Source organism: Sinohyriopsis cumingii, chromosome 5 (genome assembly GCF_028554795.1).
Source record: "Sinohyriopsis cumingii isolate HCF-2022 chromosome 5, ASM2855479v2, whole genome shotgun sequence".
Classification (NCBI taxonomy): domain Eukaryota; kingdom Metazoa; phylum Mollusca; class Bivalvia; order Unionida; family Unionidae; genus Sinohyriopsis; species Sinohyriopsis cumingii.
In genome coordinates, this window is record NC_142965.1 from 45,711,780 (window position 1) to 45,734,229 (window position 22,450).

General features: G+C 33.9%; 1 protein-coding gene across 1 annotated transcript in view; it reads left to right on the forward strand.

Moving 5' to 3' along the window:
• Nucleotides 1-22,450, forward strand: part of LOC149799068 (tyrosine 3-monooxygenase-like) — a 44,965-nt gene that overhangs the window by 9,327 nt on the left and 13,188 nt on the right. The window contains exon 2 of the mRNA XM_089958042.1: nt 1,439-1,684. Within this exon, the coding sequence (XP_089814168.1) occupies nt 1,439-1,684 (246 nt within the window). The remainder of the gene's footprint in view (nt 1-1,438; nt 1,685-22,450) is intronic.

The window sequence follows — 22,450 nt, forward strand, 5'->3', positions numbered from 1 at the left end:
AATGTCACAGGGACTATAACAGGGTGTACCAACAGTTGATTGGCCCAGTTGGTGCGCGACTAGTGGGCTGTCACTTGGAATTTCGCGATACAGTGCAGTTGGATGTATCTGCGCACCTTAAATGTATGGCGTCCATTCCAAATCAATTACGATTTATGGATATACCTAACTATAATATGTTATTTTTTTGGTCACGTATCGCCTAAAACGTTAGCTGCTAACATTAACAATGATGTCATTCACTTGACAATGTTTAGTCGACCCCACCGCCCAGCTCACGTCCAGTCAAATCTATGCTTTGTCTGAAATGTCTGCACCAATACTGTAAATCCATATCTAACTATATTTTGAGACACTATTGTTATTTTCTTTCTAGATGACGCAGTTTGTAGTAAGATTGCTTTTTGACACGATTCCACTATCAACCCACCCTCTTAACTATGTATGCTCAGGAAGCGGAAAGAAGACAAACTATTATCGATAAGAACAGGTTCTTATCACGTGTACTGTTTTCTTCAGATCGTATCACGCGTAGCTAAATTCGCAATAAGTTAATGCAGGTTGTTGATATGAATGATCTCCAAAGTGAGGTGTTAGTGTCGATATATAAACATGTAAACTTGACGGGTTCACTGATGTATTGATGCGTCCATTCTGATGTGTTTTAATTCTATTGCAAACAAAGCCTAAAATATAATTCTTTTAATTTTTAATTGATTTATTTGTATTAATTTTATAATTATTTGTAATTATAAGAAGTGAAGTTCATATTTTATTGCAATCAAGAAGTTTGAAAATAGATTATACACATTGCATCATACTGTAGCAATGCTGACACACACAATAATAATAATAATAATAATAATAATATGCCTGTCATAAACCGTAATATTTTGTTGTCATTTCACGTTCCTTTGGCTATTAAAATGTCTAATATAAATTGCAAATGAAATGTGAATTATGGAATAATTAGTTTCATTGCTTGGTCACATTCATATTTTCTCATTGAATCTATAGGTCTACGAACACACTTTTGTCAATTATTCAGCTTTTGGATAAATACATACTTATTTACTGACTGTAATTCGATTGCAGTGGGACCGTATATGGTAGACAACGTAGAAAGTCGTCAAGGGCCTCCTCCTCATCACACACACACACACACACACACACATTCTCTACATTCTTTAAAGGTTCTAAGAAACTTTAAAGAGGAAGGTCCATGCCGTACACAACTACAGTTTTACTATAGCTTTTGATAATTAGAGATAATTAATGATTGATTCTATCTTCGTATGCCACAACATTCGTTCATATATATATATATATATATATATATATATATATATATATATATATATATATATATATATACAGTGCCATCCCGCTGGATGAAGTTCAAGAAAAATCAAATATTTGTATTTTTCCTTCATTTCAGCATGGGGGATCGTGGAGACGTAAAAGCTTAATAGAAGATGCTAAATTCGAAACTCTCGCTAACATTGAATTCGAGAAACAGGAGAGGAAGAGCAGGGGCGGATCCATCAGTGAGGAGGAGGAAGTATTTCAGAATGGAGCGGTAATTGTTTCCCCTATCGAGAAGGACATCAGGAGCCAGTGTAATGTGATGGTGACCCTGAAGGAGGGAATGACGTCTCTGTCTCGGATCATACGCGTCTTTGAGGTAATTATTCGAGTTGTCTATATAACATTGGTTGTGAAAATGGAAATCAAATACTATAACAGGAGGACATACTGACAGACAGTTATATTCATTCTACTACCATTTTGTGATATAAAAATATAAGTGCGGAAGGCACTAAATAACCAGGCAGAGATAAACGAAAATAAAAAATAACAAACCCATATATATATATATATATATATATATATATATATATATATATATATATATATATATATATATATATATATATATATATATATAAGGTCACCCAAAAGCGAAACGAAATACCCATAAATTTCTCTTAGTTGCTTAATATCGTAGCTGTTTTGTAAGTATGAATACGAGAGTATAAAGGCTGAAATTGTTTTTAAAACCAAGTTTATTAGAAAAATATGTTTGAAATTTTATTTACTTTTGAGTTTAGATAGATATTTATGTTGCTTCTATTCGGCGACAATGTTTTCTAGACATACTTCTGTTGAATGTATGTTTTTACATGACTGCTGTAAATGTTAAAATGCTTTTTTTTAACACCATCATTGGGAAATGTTTAATCGTTATTAGAAATAATGAGAAATACCGTAACCCCATATATTGAAGTTAGTGATATATGGTTCGGCCAACTTCGAGATTCAACCTAACTATACATGCTAGTGTAACGCATGGCGACAGTCATCTTCCTGACCAGCAGACCGGCATGGTGTAACAACAACGGCAGGCTTGCCATTTGACCAAGATCCATCAGCCGCTAGCTTGAATCAGAACCAGGCCTTGCGAGTATTTGTCCTTTCCCAGAAACAATCTGGACAGGAGGAATGCTACCAGGCACTCTGATTAACATAACCATATGAATAATGAGCGAACGCAGCGACGCAGCACATATTGCACAAGATGATATACTCCAGGTACGAAAATAGCTCAATCATTGTTGATATACTTTTTCAGGCTATTCATCAAAGAGCTCAGGGAAAGGCGTTCGTTCATCAGTTTGATATATAAACATTTTTAAAGTGCTTTTAAGGAAACCCGTCTCAACTTAGTCATAATGGAGAGAGAGAGAGAGAGAGAGAGAGAGAGAGAGAACATAACTTGTGGCTTGGGTTCTTAGCCGTATTTCCCATGCGTGACTCATTATATTGCAATAACATATTTCATATAGATCATACAGATTTTCTATGTAGTTTCACCTCATGATAACACGTTCTCCCTGTTGGACCTAAGCATTCATCCGCTTTGTTTACTACAATAATAAAACAAAATAGAGACAAACAGGTCATACATATAATTGTATTATTATAAAGGGTATATAGTATAGCAATTTAAAAGAAAGACAATTTTATATAGTGTATTGGGCTTAAGGCCATTAGGATACAAAATATCTAACTTATGAATCCAATAAGTTTCTTGTATGAATCTTTTCATATCACCATGCACAATATCTATTGGCATGAAAGTAAAATCGAGTAGAGAGTGATTATTGGTGTTAAAGTATGTTGAAATATTAGAGGAAAACTGAAGATCTCTATAATAATTTAACTTAGAAACTTGTTGAAGTGTTTGTCCAACATAAGCATGCTGCATTGTTTTACATTTTATTAAATAGATTACGTCAGCTGATATGCAGTTAGTGTTTTAACGTAGAGAAAATACCTCATTTGTATTAGCGCTACTAAAATAAATACTTTCTCTTATGTCTGCACGTTGAGAGAGCCGGTGTCTGTTATATTTAGATGACGAAAATTATCTTTTTATTTCTGTCTCTTTACTTCGAATTAGAAAATCTTGCAAATTCTTGGGTCTTTTCTAAGCGAGAAATGGTTAATTTTTGTAAAGTGATTTTACGCTGGTTTTATTTGATAAATGTATGAGACTCCAATATATATATCAATTATAAGGCCTATACTAGGTAATGAAGGATTATATTATATTGTGAATTACAAGAATATAATTTTCGGCGTTTGCGGTTTTCTTTTGTGTTTAAAAAAAATCCCAACTCTGTTTGGTACAGAATTTGTAACTTACAGCAGATATGCGTTTGTAACAAAACTTTTACAAGAAAAGTCTGCATTTAGTTTCACTGATCAAAGCTTCAAGTTGGCACAAGTGGCCGATGAAATGGTGGTGATACAAACTGTGACGGAAGGAGAAAGATGGTCAAAGGTTTAAAGGGTTTTATTTGCCTTAGTCACGATCTCTCTACTATATCCAAACGTACCATGAAATATGGCAAGTTAATGTGTGTGTGCTGTGAGCGTGCGATTCTGCATGACACTGTCAGAGAAGAAGGTACGATGGATGGAAGCAATGGTAAAATGGAGGTAAGATGGTTCGACAAACTGAGCTTTTCAAAATACCATTGTAGGAAATAATCAATATTATCATAAGCAACATACTAATTATTCCTTTTTACAGATAATATATCAACTGAAAGAAAGCATCGGTTTCTAAGAAAATCTGCATATTGTTTTTAAAAAAAACCTCACCATGATTGTTTTGCAGCTGAGTTCTTGCCTGTATAAAAGTACTAGCGAAGATGGAGAATATAGGTATATTAGCTAATGACTACAGCATAAGTCATATAAGTTACGATCATAGTTTTTTATAATAAAAGTCTGCTATTCCTATTGGGCTTAAAATTGCGGAAACCTTGTCATTATGGTGTTTGATTACTAGTCAGTCTCAGTCGCATTAGTCTCAAAATGGTCTGGAACCTCGACGGACTGAGTCAAAGCAAAATAAAAACCATGCATATCGAATCAATATGGCAACCATATTTTCGCATGTCAAAGGTCCTCTTGCTTATGAAAGTTACTATCTATAGCCAGAAATATTGATTTACTAATGAGTTTGTTGCTCGTGTTGTTCGGTTTTCATTATGGTAACTTCCATGATGTTCAAGTACCTTTGACTTGAAAGAAAAACATTGTGTAACGCGGCTGCTATGATTTTTGTCAAATTCTTCTGAAGAAAATGTAACGATGAATCAGATTGGATCTGTTTCTTTGAGCTATAGCCAATCAGATAGCGGAGGGGCAGATGCTGATTTAGCTTGCTACATCTACTACATCAATGTGGAACACTTGAATTGACGTACATCTATACCGAATACTGTATACAGTTAAACCTCTTCGCTATTTTACGACAAGAGAATATCATATTCCACATCAGAATGGATCGAGATTTTCAAAGCCAAAAGCCAATGCAAAAAATCCGTATTTACCTCACACGTGACCTGATCGATTTAACTACAGTCCGATTTCGAGTCGAAAAAGCCGCAAATGTAATTGTTATTTATTTGAGATTCTTACTCTCATTATTATTTATGAATCGTAAATCGATTCTAGATCAACGTTTCATCGAGGATTGTTTCATTATTTATGTTTGTCTTGTGTAATCTTATGAATACGAGTGGACTTTATTTGTAGCTTTTCACATTTATATTAATGTGCAAGCTATCTACATTACACGAATCAGATGCCGTGACATGCCGTTGGCATGACCGACTCTACAAGAAGGGCACCAAAATGTGACTAAACATTATTTAATGTCAAAACCCAACTTGTACGCCGTATAGTATAGGCATGACATTTGAAACGGGTGTTATATTGTTTGAAAGTTGCATCCGTATCCACCATACACCATTTTGATTTCGACCGTCATATTTCTTTCAGGAATGTGAGGAAAATAATCCTTTATCACACATTGGTGTAAGATAGGACAATTCCACCCTTGGAATCAGATAATTTTACATCTGGTGGAATTTCCCTATCATACATGGACGCATAACGAAGGATTATATTATGTCAGTTATATATATATATATATATATATATATATATATATATATATATATATATATATATATATATATATATATATATATATATATATATATAATTAACACCTTAATGTAAAGGGGGGAAGGGCGTGTCAGTGTGCTGCACCGTGCCCCCAGTGACTCAGAAGAACCCGAAAACAATACAGAATAGGAAAAACTAGATATTCAGACATATGGTCACTTTACACCACATGGCAATGAGTATCAAGACGGAGCGAGTGTCTATTGAACTGCCTTAAAAAAGAAAGTTAAATCTTTGGGCTGTCTGTCTCAGTATTTTTGTATCCTCTGTTCATATGGCTTTGCATCTATAAATATTGTGGCACCGCAACTGCTAGATCTCATCAGAACTTCTTAAAGGTAACCCAACTTCCATCTTTATCTTCTATGCTGATATTCAATCTCTTATGTTACCACTCTATAAATGTTTGCACTGAGCGTATACTGCATGAAACAAAGTCTCACTGAAAAGGTTAATTTTAATAGGTATCCATTTAACTGAATTCGAATAATAGCCATTAAAACATCTGAGACATTATTAATTTTTGTGATATATAATCACAAACTATATCGGATTCAGGAAATACCTCTGGTTATTACATTTTAACAATTCTATGCTGCATTTGGTTATGTATATTGTATAATTGTTATGACAGTATTATTAATTTTGGCAGGTAAAAGTGCATTTGCTATCTAGACGTCGGTTGTGAAGTAAGTGAAATTAAATAATTAGCTTTGTCATTTTCTCCAGCATCCAAGCTTGATAGCAGTACCTAATAGCCTCTTCAATATCTGTTTTCAAAGCATACTGGTTGAGACTGTAAAATTAGATTTAAATAATGCGTGGTGAAAAGAGTTAATAATATTATTTGTTTCACTCAACAATTATCTCTTATGCATTGTATTAAACATTACATCATACGTGGTATTGGGACATATGAAGTCAAAAAGTCTTCTCATGTTTATCTTTCATGTTATTGATGATTATGTAATTGAACGACTTGGATTGTACAGGTTTGTTATCTCAATAATATAAGAACAGAAACAACCCTACGTTTTTACTAGATAAACAAGATAGAAAGAAACAACTTTCAAACATTAAATCGTACTGTTTTAACATGCATACTTTGTTTCATGCAGTGTGGTTGCAACATCTTGTGCTTTGTGGTGCTCTGCACCTGTACTTTATACTCTTCGACTTTGAAAAGTCCTCTTTTTCTATCTGTAAACGTTCAGCTCAGCCTTTTTAAACATAATTAATGTGAACGTTTACTAAGTTGAATTATATGATAAATTATAGGAATCTTTTCATGCTCTTTGCTAACCTCGCTTTCATCTTCCTTCTCTATCTTTCCAATAATTTGAATGAAACTACGGAGGATGTATCAGTACAAACTAGAATTTGAACAGATGTTACTTGTAAGTCAGCTTACAAGTATTCTTTGAAGAGTGAACATAATTTTGAAATCTGATTGCTTAAAGTGAGATGGATTTTAAAACATGTTCTAAGGTGGCGAAACAAAAGATACGTCTTTTGACAAGAGTAGTGTAAATGTAAACCATGTAAAAGTAAATATTGAGAATACAAGGGAATAATTAGAAAGCACACAAAATATGATATTAAAATATGGAGAGACGAAAACGCAAGGCACTACGAAGATATAATACAGACAAAGAAACAACGATAATGACAATGTTTAGAATTAATTCAAACAGCAAGAAGAGGAAGTTTATAAGCATTAAGGAGAAACATAAAATTAATTAGCAAATTGAAAATGTTATTTGCCTCATGTATTGACATCTATCGTCATGGTGTCTAGCCACTTAACCTGAAGGTATTAGCAAAGATGATCTTCACATTCGTCACACTGTTCTTTGTTCATCATTTGATTTTTGTAATCCTCTGTAACAGGGAAACGTTTTCACCTAGCAAACACCAAATACATGAAAACCATCGAAAACATCAAACATAAAACGGCTAATATGCCATCAGTGAAATCCGTAGAAGACCATATAAGAAAGGTTGAGTAATTCAAGATGTCTAACTTCAGTAATATGTATGGATGTTATCAGAATTGCATTCAATGCAGATAAAGTAACTATCAAATAAAAAACAAATCTAATGAAGTATCTACTCTTATTTGAAGTTATAAATCCTTATTTAGTTCTTTCTGCAAAGTATATAAATTGTCGATTATAAGAACTCTGCAAATAATTTGTATCAGACTATAAACTACAATATCTGACAATAATATTGAAAAATATAGCAGTTCTAGCAGTCACAAACATTTCCTATGTCATTCGAATATAGCTTCCGTTTAAATATTTACCGAAAATCCATTTGCATGTTAGATTTACAATAACTAAGTTCAATTCCTGTCTATAATTCAGTAGAAATGGAGATTTTGATATATCCATAAATCACAATGCTTTTTCGAGTCGTGTTTTGTCCACTTTGTCTTTATTTCTGTAACTGAAGTACATTGACAAAGGGTTGTGATGACTTTCGTTATTCGTTTGAAAATGATTCATATGAAGATAATGAATACGTACACGAAGTTCAAACAGAAATTGAATATTCTATCAACTATGATAATGACTTGGCAATGCAAATTATTGACGCCACACCAATGATCTTTGATTTATACAATGATGATATAAAGAAAGGTCTTCGAATGAATAAATTCTCAAAACCGTTTAGCGAGGCCCAACTTTAAAATACAAACCAAAATCATTCTTTTATGCAAAACAAAATGGCAAGACACCAACTCAATGCTAGCACTTTCTAGAGTCTATAAAGAAGTCTTTGCTTATAATAGGACAAATTAATGGAGGTGACACATTGGTGTTGCCTATTAAGGAGGAAAAGCAAACTATGAATCCACCTGCCCCCCACCCATCTCACAAAATAAAGTAAATTGGAGAAATATAGATACGAACAATATCAAGTGATGAGCCATGTCATGAAAAGGGAAGGAAAGCTCACATCACAATTAAAGCATACCACAGGAAATTTGAAAGTGGAGGACTTCCATCTGCTGTGAAAAGATTATTAATTGCACAAGAGAAAGGTGGATTTAGGAGTTATACAGCTGCTGCAGAAGTTGCCGATTGTATTATAAAATATATCAAACCTAATGTTGAAATGTATATCAAAAAGATAACGGTTTAAACCTTCGATTAGTATTGTAAGAACAGTTTGAAAGTGATGGGAGCATAAAATGTCAAGTAGTTGTATACTAACACGGTAGGAACGAACTTTTAGAGAAAGTATTGAAAGGAATAATGAAAATGTTAGGGAACAAATACCTCTAAGTATAATATAGAAAGATTATTCACAAGCAAAATGTGATACAAAAAATCTTTTCTTGTCTATAGTATGTTGTTTTTCCTACCCCATCTCTACTTCAGCCTAGAGGCAAAGTCGTGTTGACTGATGTGACAACTAGACCATCATGATCATGATCCTTTTTCTATACATGTTTTACTGACTTTTTCTCCCATTTATATTCTCTGTAATTTATCGTGGAAGGATCAGGTATTATTTTTGAACCTTTGTAATAGTGTTCTTTACTACTTCAACATTAATGTCGGGGTTTAATCCTAGTTTAAATAAATCACTTAATTTCTTTGTCGAAGTAAACAATTCATTTTATAAGCATGTCACTTGGTAACAAAAATATACCGTCACCACCAGGAGCATATTAGAATTTCACTTTTGAATTTGTTATTTGGGTTTCTTAATTTTACCGTATTGTTGTCGTATGTGTCGCAACCTTGCTTTTATACAATTAAAAGCGGCATTAACGTCTTTACATTGTCCGATATTATCAAAACAGACTGAAATAGATGATCGGTTTTGTTGTTGTTGTTGTTTTCTTCACCTTGGAATCTAGTGTACGAATTACATGAAATTTTATAATCTGATTCAGTTTGACCATTTTTCTTCGTAGATCGGTTACTGTCTTGCCTAAATAGGTAAGGGCAACTCAGTATCTTCATCTTTGTTTGCCATATTATGTTCTCAAGCATTAAACAATACCTGTTTCGAACCTATATTTACATTTATAAACAGGAATCACAACAGCAAGTTTAAACTCCCCAAAACCTTGGTGTACAGTTTTATGCTGTTTTGAGCGAGTATCGATTGAGTGTCTTCTTTTTCTTTTTTGATGTATCGTCCATCACACTTTTGTGGAATCTTAAAATTGTTGCACATCAAATTAATTTATTTCATACATATGCAATTTTTATTTTATTTGAATATGATCGTGAATTAAAGGTATTTTACATTCAGACAGCAGACGTGGCATCTTAAAAGAAACATTAATTCTTCTTGCTGATTTGGCTTATTATGGTATATGTCTGGATATTATATGCTGGTATAAAATTTCTCACCCACATATTGCCATCTGTACTGCTCAGTTTCAATAATTATGTTTATGTGACGTGTCACATTATGATCGGTACCTTTAAATAGTTAGCCATTACAAGTTCAAGTTATGTCGTCAATAATATATGTGAAACAAAATTTCAGTAAAGAAGTTTGATATATTAACTTGGTTCCAATGATTTCACCAATTTATTGTGTTAAACTTAATCGATGCACACGTGTAAGATGCTATACAAAAAGAGTATGATGTCATAGTTTATAAGTTAATCTTGTCAAGTCCATTACTGAGACTATACAATAATGTGCTGAACAATATTCACCTATAATTCGTTCATGTAATTGGACTTTATTGTGCAAATATATTTAGTGTATATTCATTGTTTTCCAAATTTACATCATTCTTTTTTATTTGTCACTCTCTAATTGTTGAATTTCATCCACTGTAATACTAGTTTCTGTTACATCGTCCTTACATCTCTGACATTTTGCAGTTTGATTTTCCATTCCTGTATCAGTTTTTATTTCTTTGTTGCATTTTTAACACGTTACGACTCGTTTTACGTGCGGTGCACGTTGCTTATGACTCGTTATTTTTCGTGAACCTTGCCTATACCTTTGGTACACGTGCTTCAGCATAACCCTGGCGACAAGTATGTCTTAAATACTTATTGAATCAACCATTTATTAAGGTAGTTTAATTTCAATTGCAAATAAAATTCAATGGCAGATGAAAATTCTACGAAAATTGAAACTTTGACACTCACTGCTAAGGTTTACCGGATCTATGTGTTATAGCACATCCACAAAGATTAACTGATTTTGTTCATTTTGTGGTAATTCATTCCGATAAAAGTTTGTAAGTCCGTTTATATTTTGTATCATAAACAAAAGTTTTACCACAAAAAGGAATTGTCGATTGTGTTGATGTGGACTATTCATGCATCATTTATTTAATGGCACAATATTTTCAGCTGGGTGCCATTTCTTGAATGGTTCATCATATCCTTTCTATTTCACAATTACTATACCTTGTCTGAACAAAAATCTGAGAAGCGATTAAGTGATCTTATCAATGCATCAACAATTATTTGATTTTTCATTACCGTTAAATTTGTTCAAAACCTCACAGACAGACTTATATTTCGTTATACCGCATCAGCATTTCGTATTTTGTTTAGTATATTGTTAACTTAAACAACATATTTTTTAATGTTTTATCTTTTTATTTCTTCTTGTATACTCTTTACTATCATGATAGGACAGTATCTCAATTTTTAGATTTCAGTCTCTGTATCACTTTGTTCGTGCGTACCATTTGTTGCTTATTGATAATAATTTAGAGCGTATTTTTTCCCATCTGGTATTTAACACATAAAACACGTAGTTCCCACAACCGTTACATTCTAGAAATGCATTATCTAGCAAAATCTTAAAGTTTTTGCGCTTTTTCAAATGAAGAGGTGCATTTTTGTGCCTTCTACTAAAGGCGAGGCCTGCGGGGTGTGTGGTGGGGGTGAAGCATGACGTAACCAAAAAAAGATGTGGACTATTTATACATCATTTATTTAATAGCACAATATTTTCAGCTGGATGCCATTTCTTAAATGGTTCATCATATCCTTTCCATTTCACAATTACATAATTTTTACTATTAGTCCGTTTTGTTTTAAAATCTGTCCAACTTTGTATGTGTCATAATCTTTGTCACAGAGAGATAACTCTTGTACATACTACATGCCTTCTATATCTTTTTAATTCCAGTCTATTAATTTGTAATCAAAAGGGTCACATGCAATTACTTGCCTGATTTTATATATTTACTCGGTTAAATTAGGAAATTTGTAACTATGTTTCGCTTATTTTAAATGCAGGACTTTCATCTGTACCAGTTGATATGCACTGAATATATTGATCAGTTAATTTGATCTGTATTCGTCATTACATTTTTCAAATTGAATCAAACATCATTGTGTATATACTCTGTCAAATTTATTTAATACTTACGCTGTGCTGTTGTAATCAACTTGCTGTCATGATTCGTCAAGCTTATCTCTATGTTGTCATCTTCAAATGTAAAACGTAACCATCACTGTCTCGATTTCGTAATAAAATTTCCAAGGTTTTATTCATTGTTTTGTTACTCATCAAACAACTATCTTCGATAACAGCTTTATCCCATACAGACTTATTTACAAATACACGTTTATATCTTGATATCGACGTTGTTTGAGTTTTTTTTAGCTCAAGAAATATTTCTGTCATCTTCCCCAAATGTATAGTTCGATGGTTGGCCCAGCTTTCTCATATCTATACTACTAAGCAAAGCTTTTTACATTTCCTTATTTTAATCGTACGGAAGAAAAGGACAGCACTTAAGTTATCTTATTTGTTTGCTTTGATGTTGCTGTATCATTATCTATATTTGTCCCCTGAATTATTTACTTGCGTCAGATTCTTTGACGTTCACTACCATTACGTCAGAAACAATATAAATATTTGTTAAACATTAAGTATTTACGTAACATGTCGGATTTCAGCTCTCGTATTCCCACGTCGCACCAAGAGTCATGAATGGGAAAAATGTGCAATATATCGATATCTTTGAATTCAATTTTTCTCAGTATTTACAAATAGTGAACCAAAACATCGCGTGACTTCCAAGCAGCCCCTAAAGATAAAAATCTACTTAAAGCTTAGTAGTGAGGTCTTTGCTTTAAGTTTATATTCGACATATAGTTAATATTTAGCCAAGGAGGAAGATGATGCTCACTATTTGGCAATAAGTCGCCAAGAAGATGGAATTAAGAGTGCGACAAAAAAGATGCATTGTTATCTCCTATGAAATATCGAAATCTAATAGCCATTGTCTTATATTTTCTAATGGTCTCCCTGTGAGTTATTTGTAGGTGTAGAACCATCTGTAATTGCTTATAAGGCGGTTGCATCTCCAAACTGCATAGACCCCTGTCTGCCGTCGAATAATCCACAGGTAGATCTTAGTCAATGCAGTTTGTTAGGAGTAATCAGTAGAATAAACGACATAGATTGTGATTTGCCAGCGCATTATGCTGTTATTTTTGAAGCTGGATCAGACTTATAAGCGAGTAAAATCTGTAATCACCATTCATTCTTGTCTGTTCTGTTCCATCCCGTAATTGAATTTTTATTGCAATCAGTTCAAGTCCCAGGAAAACTGATTGACGTCACAATCTTTTGTACTGCAACCATCAAGTGTCGTTTATGACATCGTAATGATATCGCCATAATGAGTGCGCCGGAAACAGACCAGTTTAATGCGAGAAACAGCGATGCTACATTGATTTCTACCATCATGGCACCTCTTCCGAATGACTTGCATTGATGTGATACGAGATAAACGGCAAGATCAAGAAATAAAATACAATTCAACCTCAAACATGATTTTGCACGTAAAGCAGATCTAGTTTAACCGTACTGAAGTACAGCAATTAATGCAAATTCATGATACTGCCATATTTTTCTTGTAATTTAACTAATAACATTCAACTTTAGAGTGAAAGTTTTGCGTTGATTACATTCTGGTCTATAGCCAGCTTTATGACATTAGCTTGAAAACTTATCAGATGAATACTTTTCAGGCGCAATAAGCGATGAGTAACTTAGCGACTTAAATCACTCCGTTGGCCTAGTGGTTTGAGCTTCCGTCTCTGATGCGGGAGGTCGCGGGTTCAGACCTCGGCTGAGTCATACCAAAGACTTATAAAAATGGTACAAACAGCTGCCTCGCTTGGCGCTCAGCATTAGGAGGTTAGTGTCAGGACAGGTCGGCCTGGTGTAAGGATAATGTTACTGGGTGGGACCTCGCGCTACGTGTCTGCGGCATGATGCCCCAGTGCATGACATCACTATAAACTGTCACACTGCAGACATCGTAGCGATATGACTGAAATTTTTTCAAAGCTACATTAAAAATCCAAATCACGCACGCACGCACGCACGCACGCACGCACAAACACACACACACACACACACACACACGCACAACTTTATTAATTCCATTACTCATTTAATTTCTAGAGCTAACGCTCACATTTGTTAGGGTTGAGCTTACCTATAATAAAGTAAATCGGAAAACAGTGATACGTCATAACATCTGCAGCATTATAATACAACAATACACGTGCTCTTATTCAGCTTTAGTATCACGTGCGTTATTTATAATGCACTTCACATTTTTTGCGATAAGATACGCACCGGTTTGTGGATACATTCTCTCTAGAGCCGATACATGTATTTTTTTATATGAATAAATAAACTTAAGTATTATTTATTGGTTTTTGCTTGTTCAGGGGAGCACAAAGCGTACTGCAATTTACTGTGAAAGGGCGTTGTGTTATGCATCCAAAGGATCAGATATATATTCGCTCAATGTAGATCCTATATAGTCCGTTTCAAACAATATCTGTAACCGATTATAGGTATTTAAGGGCTCATGCACAGTTTAGAAACAGGTGGGCGGGGATGGTACTCGGATTCTTACGACATGGCTGCATATTATGGGTAACGTGACGTCCCATTTCTTTCAATAAAGTATCCTGCAACATTTAGCAGCGAGCGTGTAATAATACAAAAAATATCTACACCTTTGTGTCCACACACATATATGCCTTGTACAATACAAAAAATATCTACACCTTTGTGTCCACACACATATATGCCTTGTACAATACAAAAATATCTACACCTTTGTGTCCACACACATAGATGCCTTATACATGAATATGGAGTCCTTATGTAGTTATAATGAAATGCCACTGACACTTATGAATAATTCATTTATAGGCAAGGAGAACTGGATTTTGTATAACATTTGGAGAAAGTGAACACGTGTTGTTTTGCTGCATATACTGTTTGCATATAAAATACATTCTAGTCAGCCTAAACAACCCTGATAGCAGTGCCTACAAAAAAAGAAGGAAGGCCTGTCTTGGCTATAAGCAGCATTGTATGATGAAGACATAGTTCGCCATATATTGTGGGGACAATAATAATGACACAATTGTTAGTATTGTGGGGACAATAATAATGACGCGGCTTTTAATCCCACATATTATGATGATCCCCAAAAAGAACAGTCTGGAGTATTTTCATATCCTCTGCTCACATGCCTTTCTGTGCATACTGTACATCTATCAATGAAGTTTATTATCTCTTTCTGTCTGTCGAAAGATTTGTATCCCTAATGCGTCATATCAATATATTAATTATAAGAAATCTTTCTTGCTACGTCAATTTGGCTTTTTGTCTTAGTCTTTGATAACTCAATGAATAGTGAATAATACACTTAGAGGTAGTAACATCTATATAAAATAATGCACCAATTATTGGAAATTATGTGTCTATACTCATGATGAACACCATATTTAACTTCTTTAAACCATGGCCTATATTAAATTTATTTGTATTGTATTTTGTGATATAGGACAGTGACCTAAATTACTGAATAAAGTGTTGTTATTTGTTATTTGTAAATCTATCCGTCCATTATATTGCAATTGGTTATTCAGTTTTCTATATTTTATTAATTAATGAATCTTGAGTTTCAATCTCTAACCGCGTTTTGGTATCTTAATAATGGGTTCAAGGCAAAATTTACCAAATATAAGACTTTATTCGAATATTTCCCTTTTATATAAACACCCGCCACATTAAGCTGCCACCTTGTATTCAACTTTCAAAAGCAAACGATATCTATGCAAATAGCTACAACGTAGAACAAATAAAACCTAATTTACCCAGTGTTCAAAAGTCATACACAAAACAACATAAATAACTATTTATCACACTCCAGACAAATGTCACTAAATCACGACAAAAATATGTATATAACTAATTGTACAATTAAGTGTCATCTCTTTTATTATACCTGGCCTATTCGACACACCGTAGAATCAACTGTAGAAAAACACACGGATATATACAAGTTTACATGTCATATTCATCACCAAAAAGGATGTTACGCTATACAGTCGAACCCACTTATCTCGACCTCGGTTAACTCGCCAACCCTATTAAGTCGACGTTTTTGAAGTGTACTTACTTTGACAGGTTTGATGAGCAACAGTCGTAACACCCAACATAACTGAACGAGGCACCTCCTTCAGAAGTATGCAACGGCTCATATATCGTACCTGATTAGTTCGCAATTTTGCTAAAAATGTATCTTCTTATTTTGCGGGACTGCATTCTCACTCACAAACATATATCACATATCACAAATACGATAATTCTCACATAGATGCACAATCACACACACACACACACTATATATATATATATATATATATATATATATATATATATATTAGAGAGTGAGAGAGATTGTACTCATATAAATCGGTAGGAATAAGTGTTAACGTGTCCTTTGCGATTACGAAAGCCAATCGCGAGCACAATCAAACAGACAATAGCGCTTTTAGGTTGTGAAAACGGCTCCCAGTCGTCTGCCTGTGATCACAGTATGATGATGTCTGCCATTGTTTGAAGTAAATCGCCGTTAACTGTAATTTAAAATATCGAAATATGTTACTTCCAGCTAACATCGTTATTTGCAATAACAACAATGCCAGCTGAGGTTCCACTTCGATTAACTGCCAGTTTTGTTTGATCTATAATCTCGATTTATATCCAAGGGTGTAGTATTGAAAATAAACATTTAAGTCTAATGTTGCGCACGACAATGTTATGAACCGACCGGAAGAAAAAAATCCCCAACCTTTCTGAGCAAAACGATTAACTCATGTTAAGTTTAAAAGAGAAGTCTTGTTTGACTTCTTTCTGATTATTTACAGTCCAAAAAAAGTTCGATATAATTTTATTTTGTTGTATTTATACAGACTAGCTAAATTTAAACGAGACCGAAGGACCGTGCATGTTTATTAATTCTGAAGCTCGTAGTCTTAGTTCCATTCTGCTTTCCTTTCCCTTTCTGAAATGTTGGGGAAAGCAAGAACGGAGAGCAACTGTCTAATAGTCAGCTTTCAGCGAGGGTACAGATTTTCGTGCAATGATTAATTATGCGCCGGACTTCTTTGGTTCACTGTCAAAGATATAACAAAGTCAAATCGCTTTTGCAGTCTTACATTGACTTCACTTGAAGTTAGCATCATATTCGACATTTTTGATATGTTTCTAAAACTCACCGCCCGTTTTGAATATTCGCCGACTTGAATTAAGATATTTAATTTCATCTATATATTTTCATTGTTGCCAATGAAATTCACATGGACACTGAAAATATTTTCTTTGGTAAAATAGTGTGTAACAGTTCGATGCCAAAAAATACAAAACATAATTATTGAAATGCTTGATAATTGCATTCACCCACATTAGTGATGACGTGATACGTTGATACAATGGTTCCACACCATTACGACGCAGGTCCAAGCATACAAATGTCTTGCAACATTATATATCTTTAAAGTGTATAATGAAAGACGTATTACTCCATTTTTTATATTATTTTCTTAATATTTATTTATTGTTGTAGTTTTCTTTGGTTCAGAAAGTTGGAAAAATATAAGATTGCATACTAAAGGCGAAGTTTGATATGAGTATATTGCACGGGACTCCAGCTTACTTCAGATTTAACATTTTTGTACCACATTTTTGTCTCACCTGCGTCAGCATGGTGAGATGCAGTAGTCTCTTCTGTGGCGGCGGCGACGATGACGTCGACACAAATGTTAAAGGTTTGTGTTAAAGTTTTTGTAAGATACATATATTTTATATCAGTTGCTGAAAGTTGCATATCTTTTATATCAGTTGCTGAAAGTAACATCTTTATATCAGTTGCTGAAAGTAACATCCTTATATCAGTTGCTAAAAGTAACGTATATTTTATATCATTTGCTGAAAGTAACATCTTTATATCAGTTGCTGAAAGTAACGTATATTTTATATCAGTTGCTGAAAGTAACATCTTTATATCAGTTGCTGAAAGTTAAATATCTTCAATATCAGTTGCTGAAAAAATTACATATCTTTTATAACAGTAGCTGTATTCAACTGTTACTTTCGGATAATATCATCATACGTCTAATATTTATGCCGTGGCATGGTAGGAGTTCCTTTCTTTCCTATCTCGCCCTAAATAGCTGACATTTGATTGAATAATGGTGACAAATGTTAAAGTTATGCCTCTCATCAGACAACCATTACAAATCGGAATGTCACTATTTGTTGCTCAAATTTTGACCACCTCTTTTTTGAGTCTTTTTATCCTTTTCAGTCTTTGATATATTTGGAAGTATCACTGGAAGAAAAAAGGAGCATTAGCGTCCAATGCGCTGCTCTTGCTAAGTCTAGTCTAAATACGACAATGTTTTTTCAGACTTGGTATTTTATCTAGAGCATGAATTTTAACAAATGAGAATTCCAAATTCTGACTTATGGTTGGAGCGCCATTCAGACGTATAGAATCTGCGGACCTACATATATATGAACCCACAACAACTAGAAGTTGCTACTAGCGAGATAAATTTGATATGAGCTATGCATAGCGAGATAAATTTGATATGAGCTATGCGAGGACGGTGCGAGACTGCTAGTCCAAGAAGGATAAAATTAGCTTTTAACCACTGGGGTAGATACAATGATTTAAAGTTAAACCATTAAAGTGTAAGTGTAAAGTTTTCATATAACTAATGATGTTAGTTAGGGTTGTTGTTCCTGTGGGCTTAACACCATTGTTCAGCACAAGATATGGTGGCCAGTATAACTGGTGGTGGAATGACCCCGGAAAACCTCAGAAAGAATCACCGACAAAAGGGAAGCTACTGGCAAGCTTTTACACATGATCACATAGACCGAGCCTGAGACTCGAACGCACGCGGACAAAGTTAACATGGTAGTGATCGGTAAAGGCTAACGCTTGAGACCACCAGGCCACCTGGGACCCCGAATGATGTTAGAAGATAAAGTGTAACATGTTTCATAGCTATTAATGATGGTAGGGAATAAAGTGTAGAAGTTGTCGTAGTCACAAATTATTTTAGGGAACAAAATGTAGAAGTTTTCATAGTCATTAACGATTTTAGGAAACAGAGTGTACAAGTTTTCGTAGTCATTAATGATTTTATTGAACAAAGTTTAGAAGTTTCTTACTCACACATGTTAGGGAATAAAGTGCAGAAGTTTTCTTTGACGCGAATAATGCTACGGAATAAGATGTAGCAGTTCTCCATGGTCTGAAACAAAACATTACTCATAACGAATTAATAATTAGTCATTGTGAATAAACAATGACTTGAAATGAATGAATAAATACATATATACGCATATCTGCTACCGAATGAATCCATCTCTCATCTCGTGATTCAGAAGATCATCCGCCTTATGCTTAAATTGTGCTTATATTTACATTGAATATCAGAAAAGTTTATATCCAAATATAAAACGAAATGTGGACAACATACATTTAACATGCTACACTAAGATGACGTTGTTTAACTTGGAATCGTATCAAACACCTCCGTAACTTTATGAGAGCTAATCACGCCGAGTACAAAATACCTCTGAATATTTTCAACTTGTATGTCATGTCCTAGTTTAGGGATATAACCCTTTAAAGAAGTTTATCATTACTTATTGCATGTATGCGTCGCTCCTACTATAATAATATAAGGAAAATGTCTTTTAATTCAATTGATGATTTTTGTTTTTTGAGCCTCATGTTTAAAAATTTGGTTCACGTTTTTAAATTTTACATAGAACGTGTTTGTATTTCCCTCTTAATATCCTGATATTTATGTCTCTAATATAATTAATTATTGACTAATATATTCTTTATACTCTTGTTCTCAAATGAAATCATAAAACTTTGGCTTTCAAATTTTCGCGAAAGCCTGGCGAGACAAGAATGATTTCATTTACAGAACTTTGTCACGCTCCTGTATATGAAATAACTTCTTTCAAGTTTGCTTTTAATATGAGTGGCAGTGTAATGAAGTCACCCATCTGAAAACAATAACGCGTTAGAGCTACACAAGTTTCCACTTTGTAACAGTTGGAACACAACTTCATTTCCATGTATTATCCTCGACTGAATCTGAGGTCAGTGACTTGGAAAAAGAGTGCCATACTGAGTAAAACCAGCGACGGGATTTTAATTTGAAATTATATTAACCACTTTCATGCCCAAGTTTTACCAAGTAACACGTATGTAAAAAGAAAAATGGGGACATATTCCTAATACATGCATGGCATGCACTATATGATATCGTTGAGTGATGGTATGTTAATCGCAAGACATTAGATAGAAATAGAGGGTCTGGAAACTTAAACCACTGATCACATTTATGAAACAATTTATGGAAAAGTAATTAAGGAAGTAATATTTTCTCTACATCTAACGGAGTGAGATCTTTAGGAAGATTTTTACCTGAAATAAAAGCTGATTTCTAAAATTATTATTAAATGTTAATTTGTAGTTTATTAATTACAATTTGTAAGTGGTACTTTTTCACGAGATGTAAGAGATCTGCCATGAACAGTTTCATTTTAAATTAAAACATTTAAAAACTAGTTATCAATGTTCGAAAACAGTAATTTTAGATAAGTTTACTAACATATGTTTTAACGGTCCTTGCATTAGGCAAACACTTATTTTATAAAGTCACTATTTCTCCGTATTTTTAAAAAGAAACTGTTGTGGACATAATCCGCAGACAAACAAATTTCTAACTTTGGATGCCATTAATCCCTTTTCCATAGTTTAACACAGATTTTACCGCACCATTATTAAAAATATCTTGTTGTACCCTGCACAGAAAAGTACTAATAAAGGTGATATATTTGAAATAAAATTCTCATTATATTTAGAAGATATTAGACTCTGATCCAGACCAATGTGACACGATTTGGCTTAAGATGTTAACAAAAGGGTTTTTAACATTTAAACACTTGCATGAAATTAAAAGAACATTTTTGGAAAGAAATTATCGCCACACATGTTTGCCTAGAGCTAAAGAAATAGTTTCCCGGATCCTTGGTTGAAAATAATTGGCCTGATTAATGAATCAAATGAAGAATAGGATTTAATGTAATGTTTGCAGGAAAATTAATATATTCCAAGACTTCGTGTTATGATATCGCTCGATGCTGCTACATCACAGAAGCATACCGTCAGATAATAACCATAACTGTCGAATTAAGCTGTAAAAATCGCATTTAGTGGGTGAAAATATTGGTTTACTCAGACCTTATCCAAATTCTGAACCTTATGAATTCTTGAGTTAGTTGCATAAAACGCCAACATATGTGAAATGTCAGAATACTTTTCCATAACAATCGTTACCATTAATCAAACGCCCCGCTATTTGTCATTGAAGTTGCAAGTGTTACACGATACATACCGAGTAAATCCGCTTTCCTGATGTCAGTGATTTATTTGCAACTTCGAGATCACTCCAGTGGATCATATCCTGAAGGAATGTCAATAGCTACCACTAGCTGCAGTTCGGACGATAGAAGGAATGTCAATAGCTAGCACTAGCTGCAGTTCGGACGATAGAAGGAATGTCAATAGCTACCACTAGCTGCAGTTCGGACGATAGAAGGAATGTCAATAGCTAGCACTAGCTGCAGTTCGGACGATAGAAGGAATGTCAATACTAGCACTAGCTGCAGTTCGGACGATAGAAGGAATGTCAATAGCTAGCACTAGCTGCAGTTCGGACAATAGAAGGAATGTCAATACTAGCACTAGCTGCAGTTCGGACGATAGAAGGAATGTCAATAGCTAGCACTAGCTGCAGTTCGGACGATAGAAGGAATGTCAATAGCTAGCACTAGCTGCAGTTCGGACGATAGAAGGAATAATCGAAAAGTTAGACGAATCCTTTCCATAACTTATATGTTAATATATATCCCAGTGTAGTGATGCCAGTTTCGATGAATCCTGTCCATAACTTATATGTTAATATATATCACAGTGTAGTGATGTCTGTTTGGATGAATCCTTTCCATAACTTATATGTTAATATATATCACAGTTTTGTGATGCCTGTTTAGATGAATCCTTTCCATAACCTATGTGTTAATATATATCCCAGTGTAGTGATGCCTGTTTGGAGGAATCCTTTCCATAACCTATGTGTTAATATATATCCCAGTGTAGTTATGCCTGTTTGGATGAATCATTTCCATAACTTATATGTTAATATATGTCCCAGTGTAGTGATGCCTGTTTGGATGAATCCTATCCATAACTTACATGTTGATACATGTCCCAGTGTAGTGATGAATGTTTGGATGAATCCTTTCCATAAATTATACGTTAATATATATCCCAGTGTAGTGATGCCTGTTTGGATGAATCCTTTCCATAACCTATGTGTTAATATATATCCCAGTGTAGTTATGCCTGTTTGGATGAATCCTTCCCAAAACTTACATGTTGATACATGTCCCAGTGTAGTGATGAATGTTTGGATGAATCCTTTCCATAAATTATACGTTAATATATATCCCAGTGTAGTGATGCCTGTTTGGA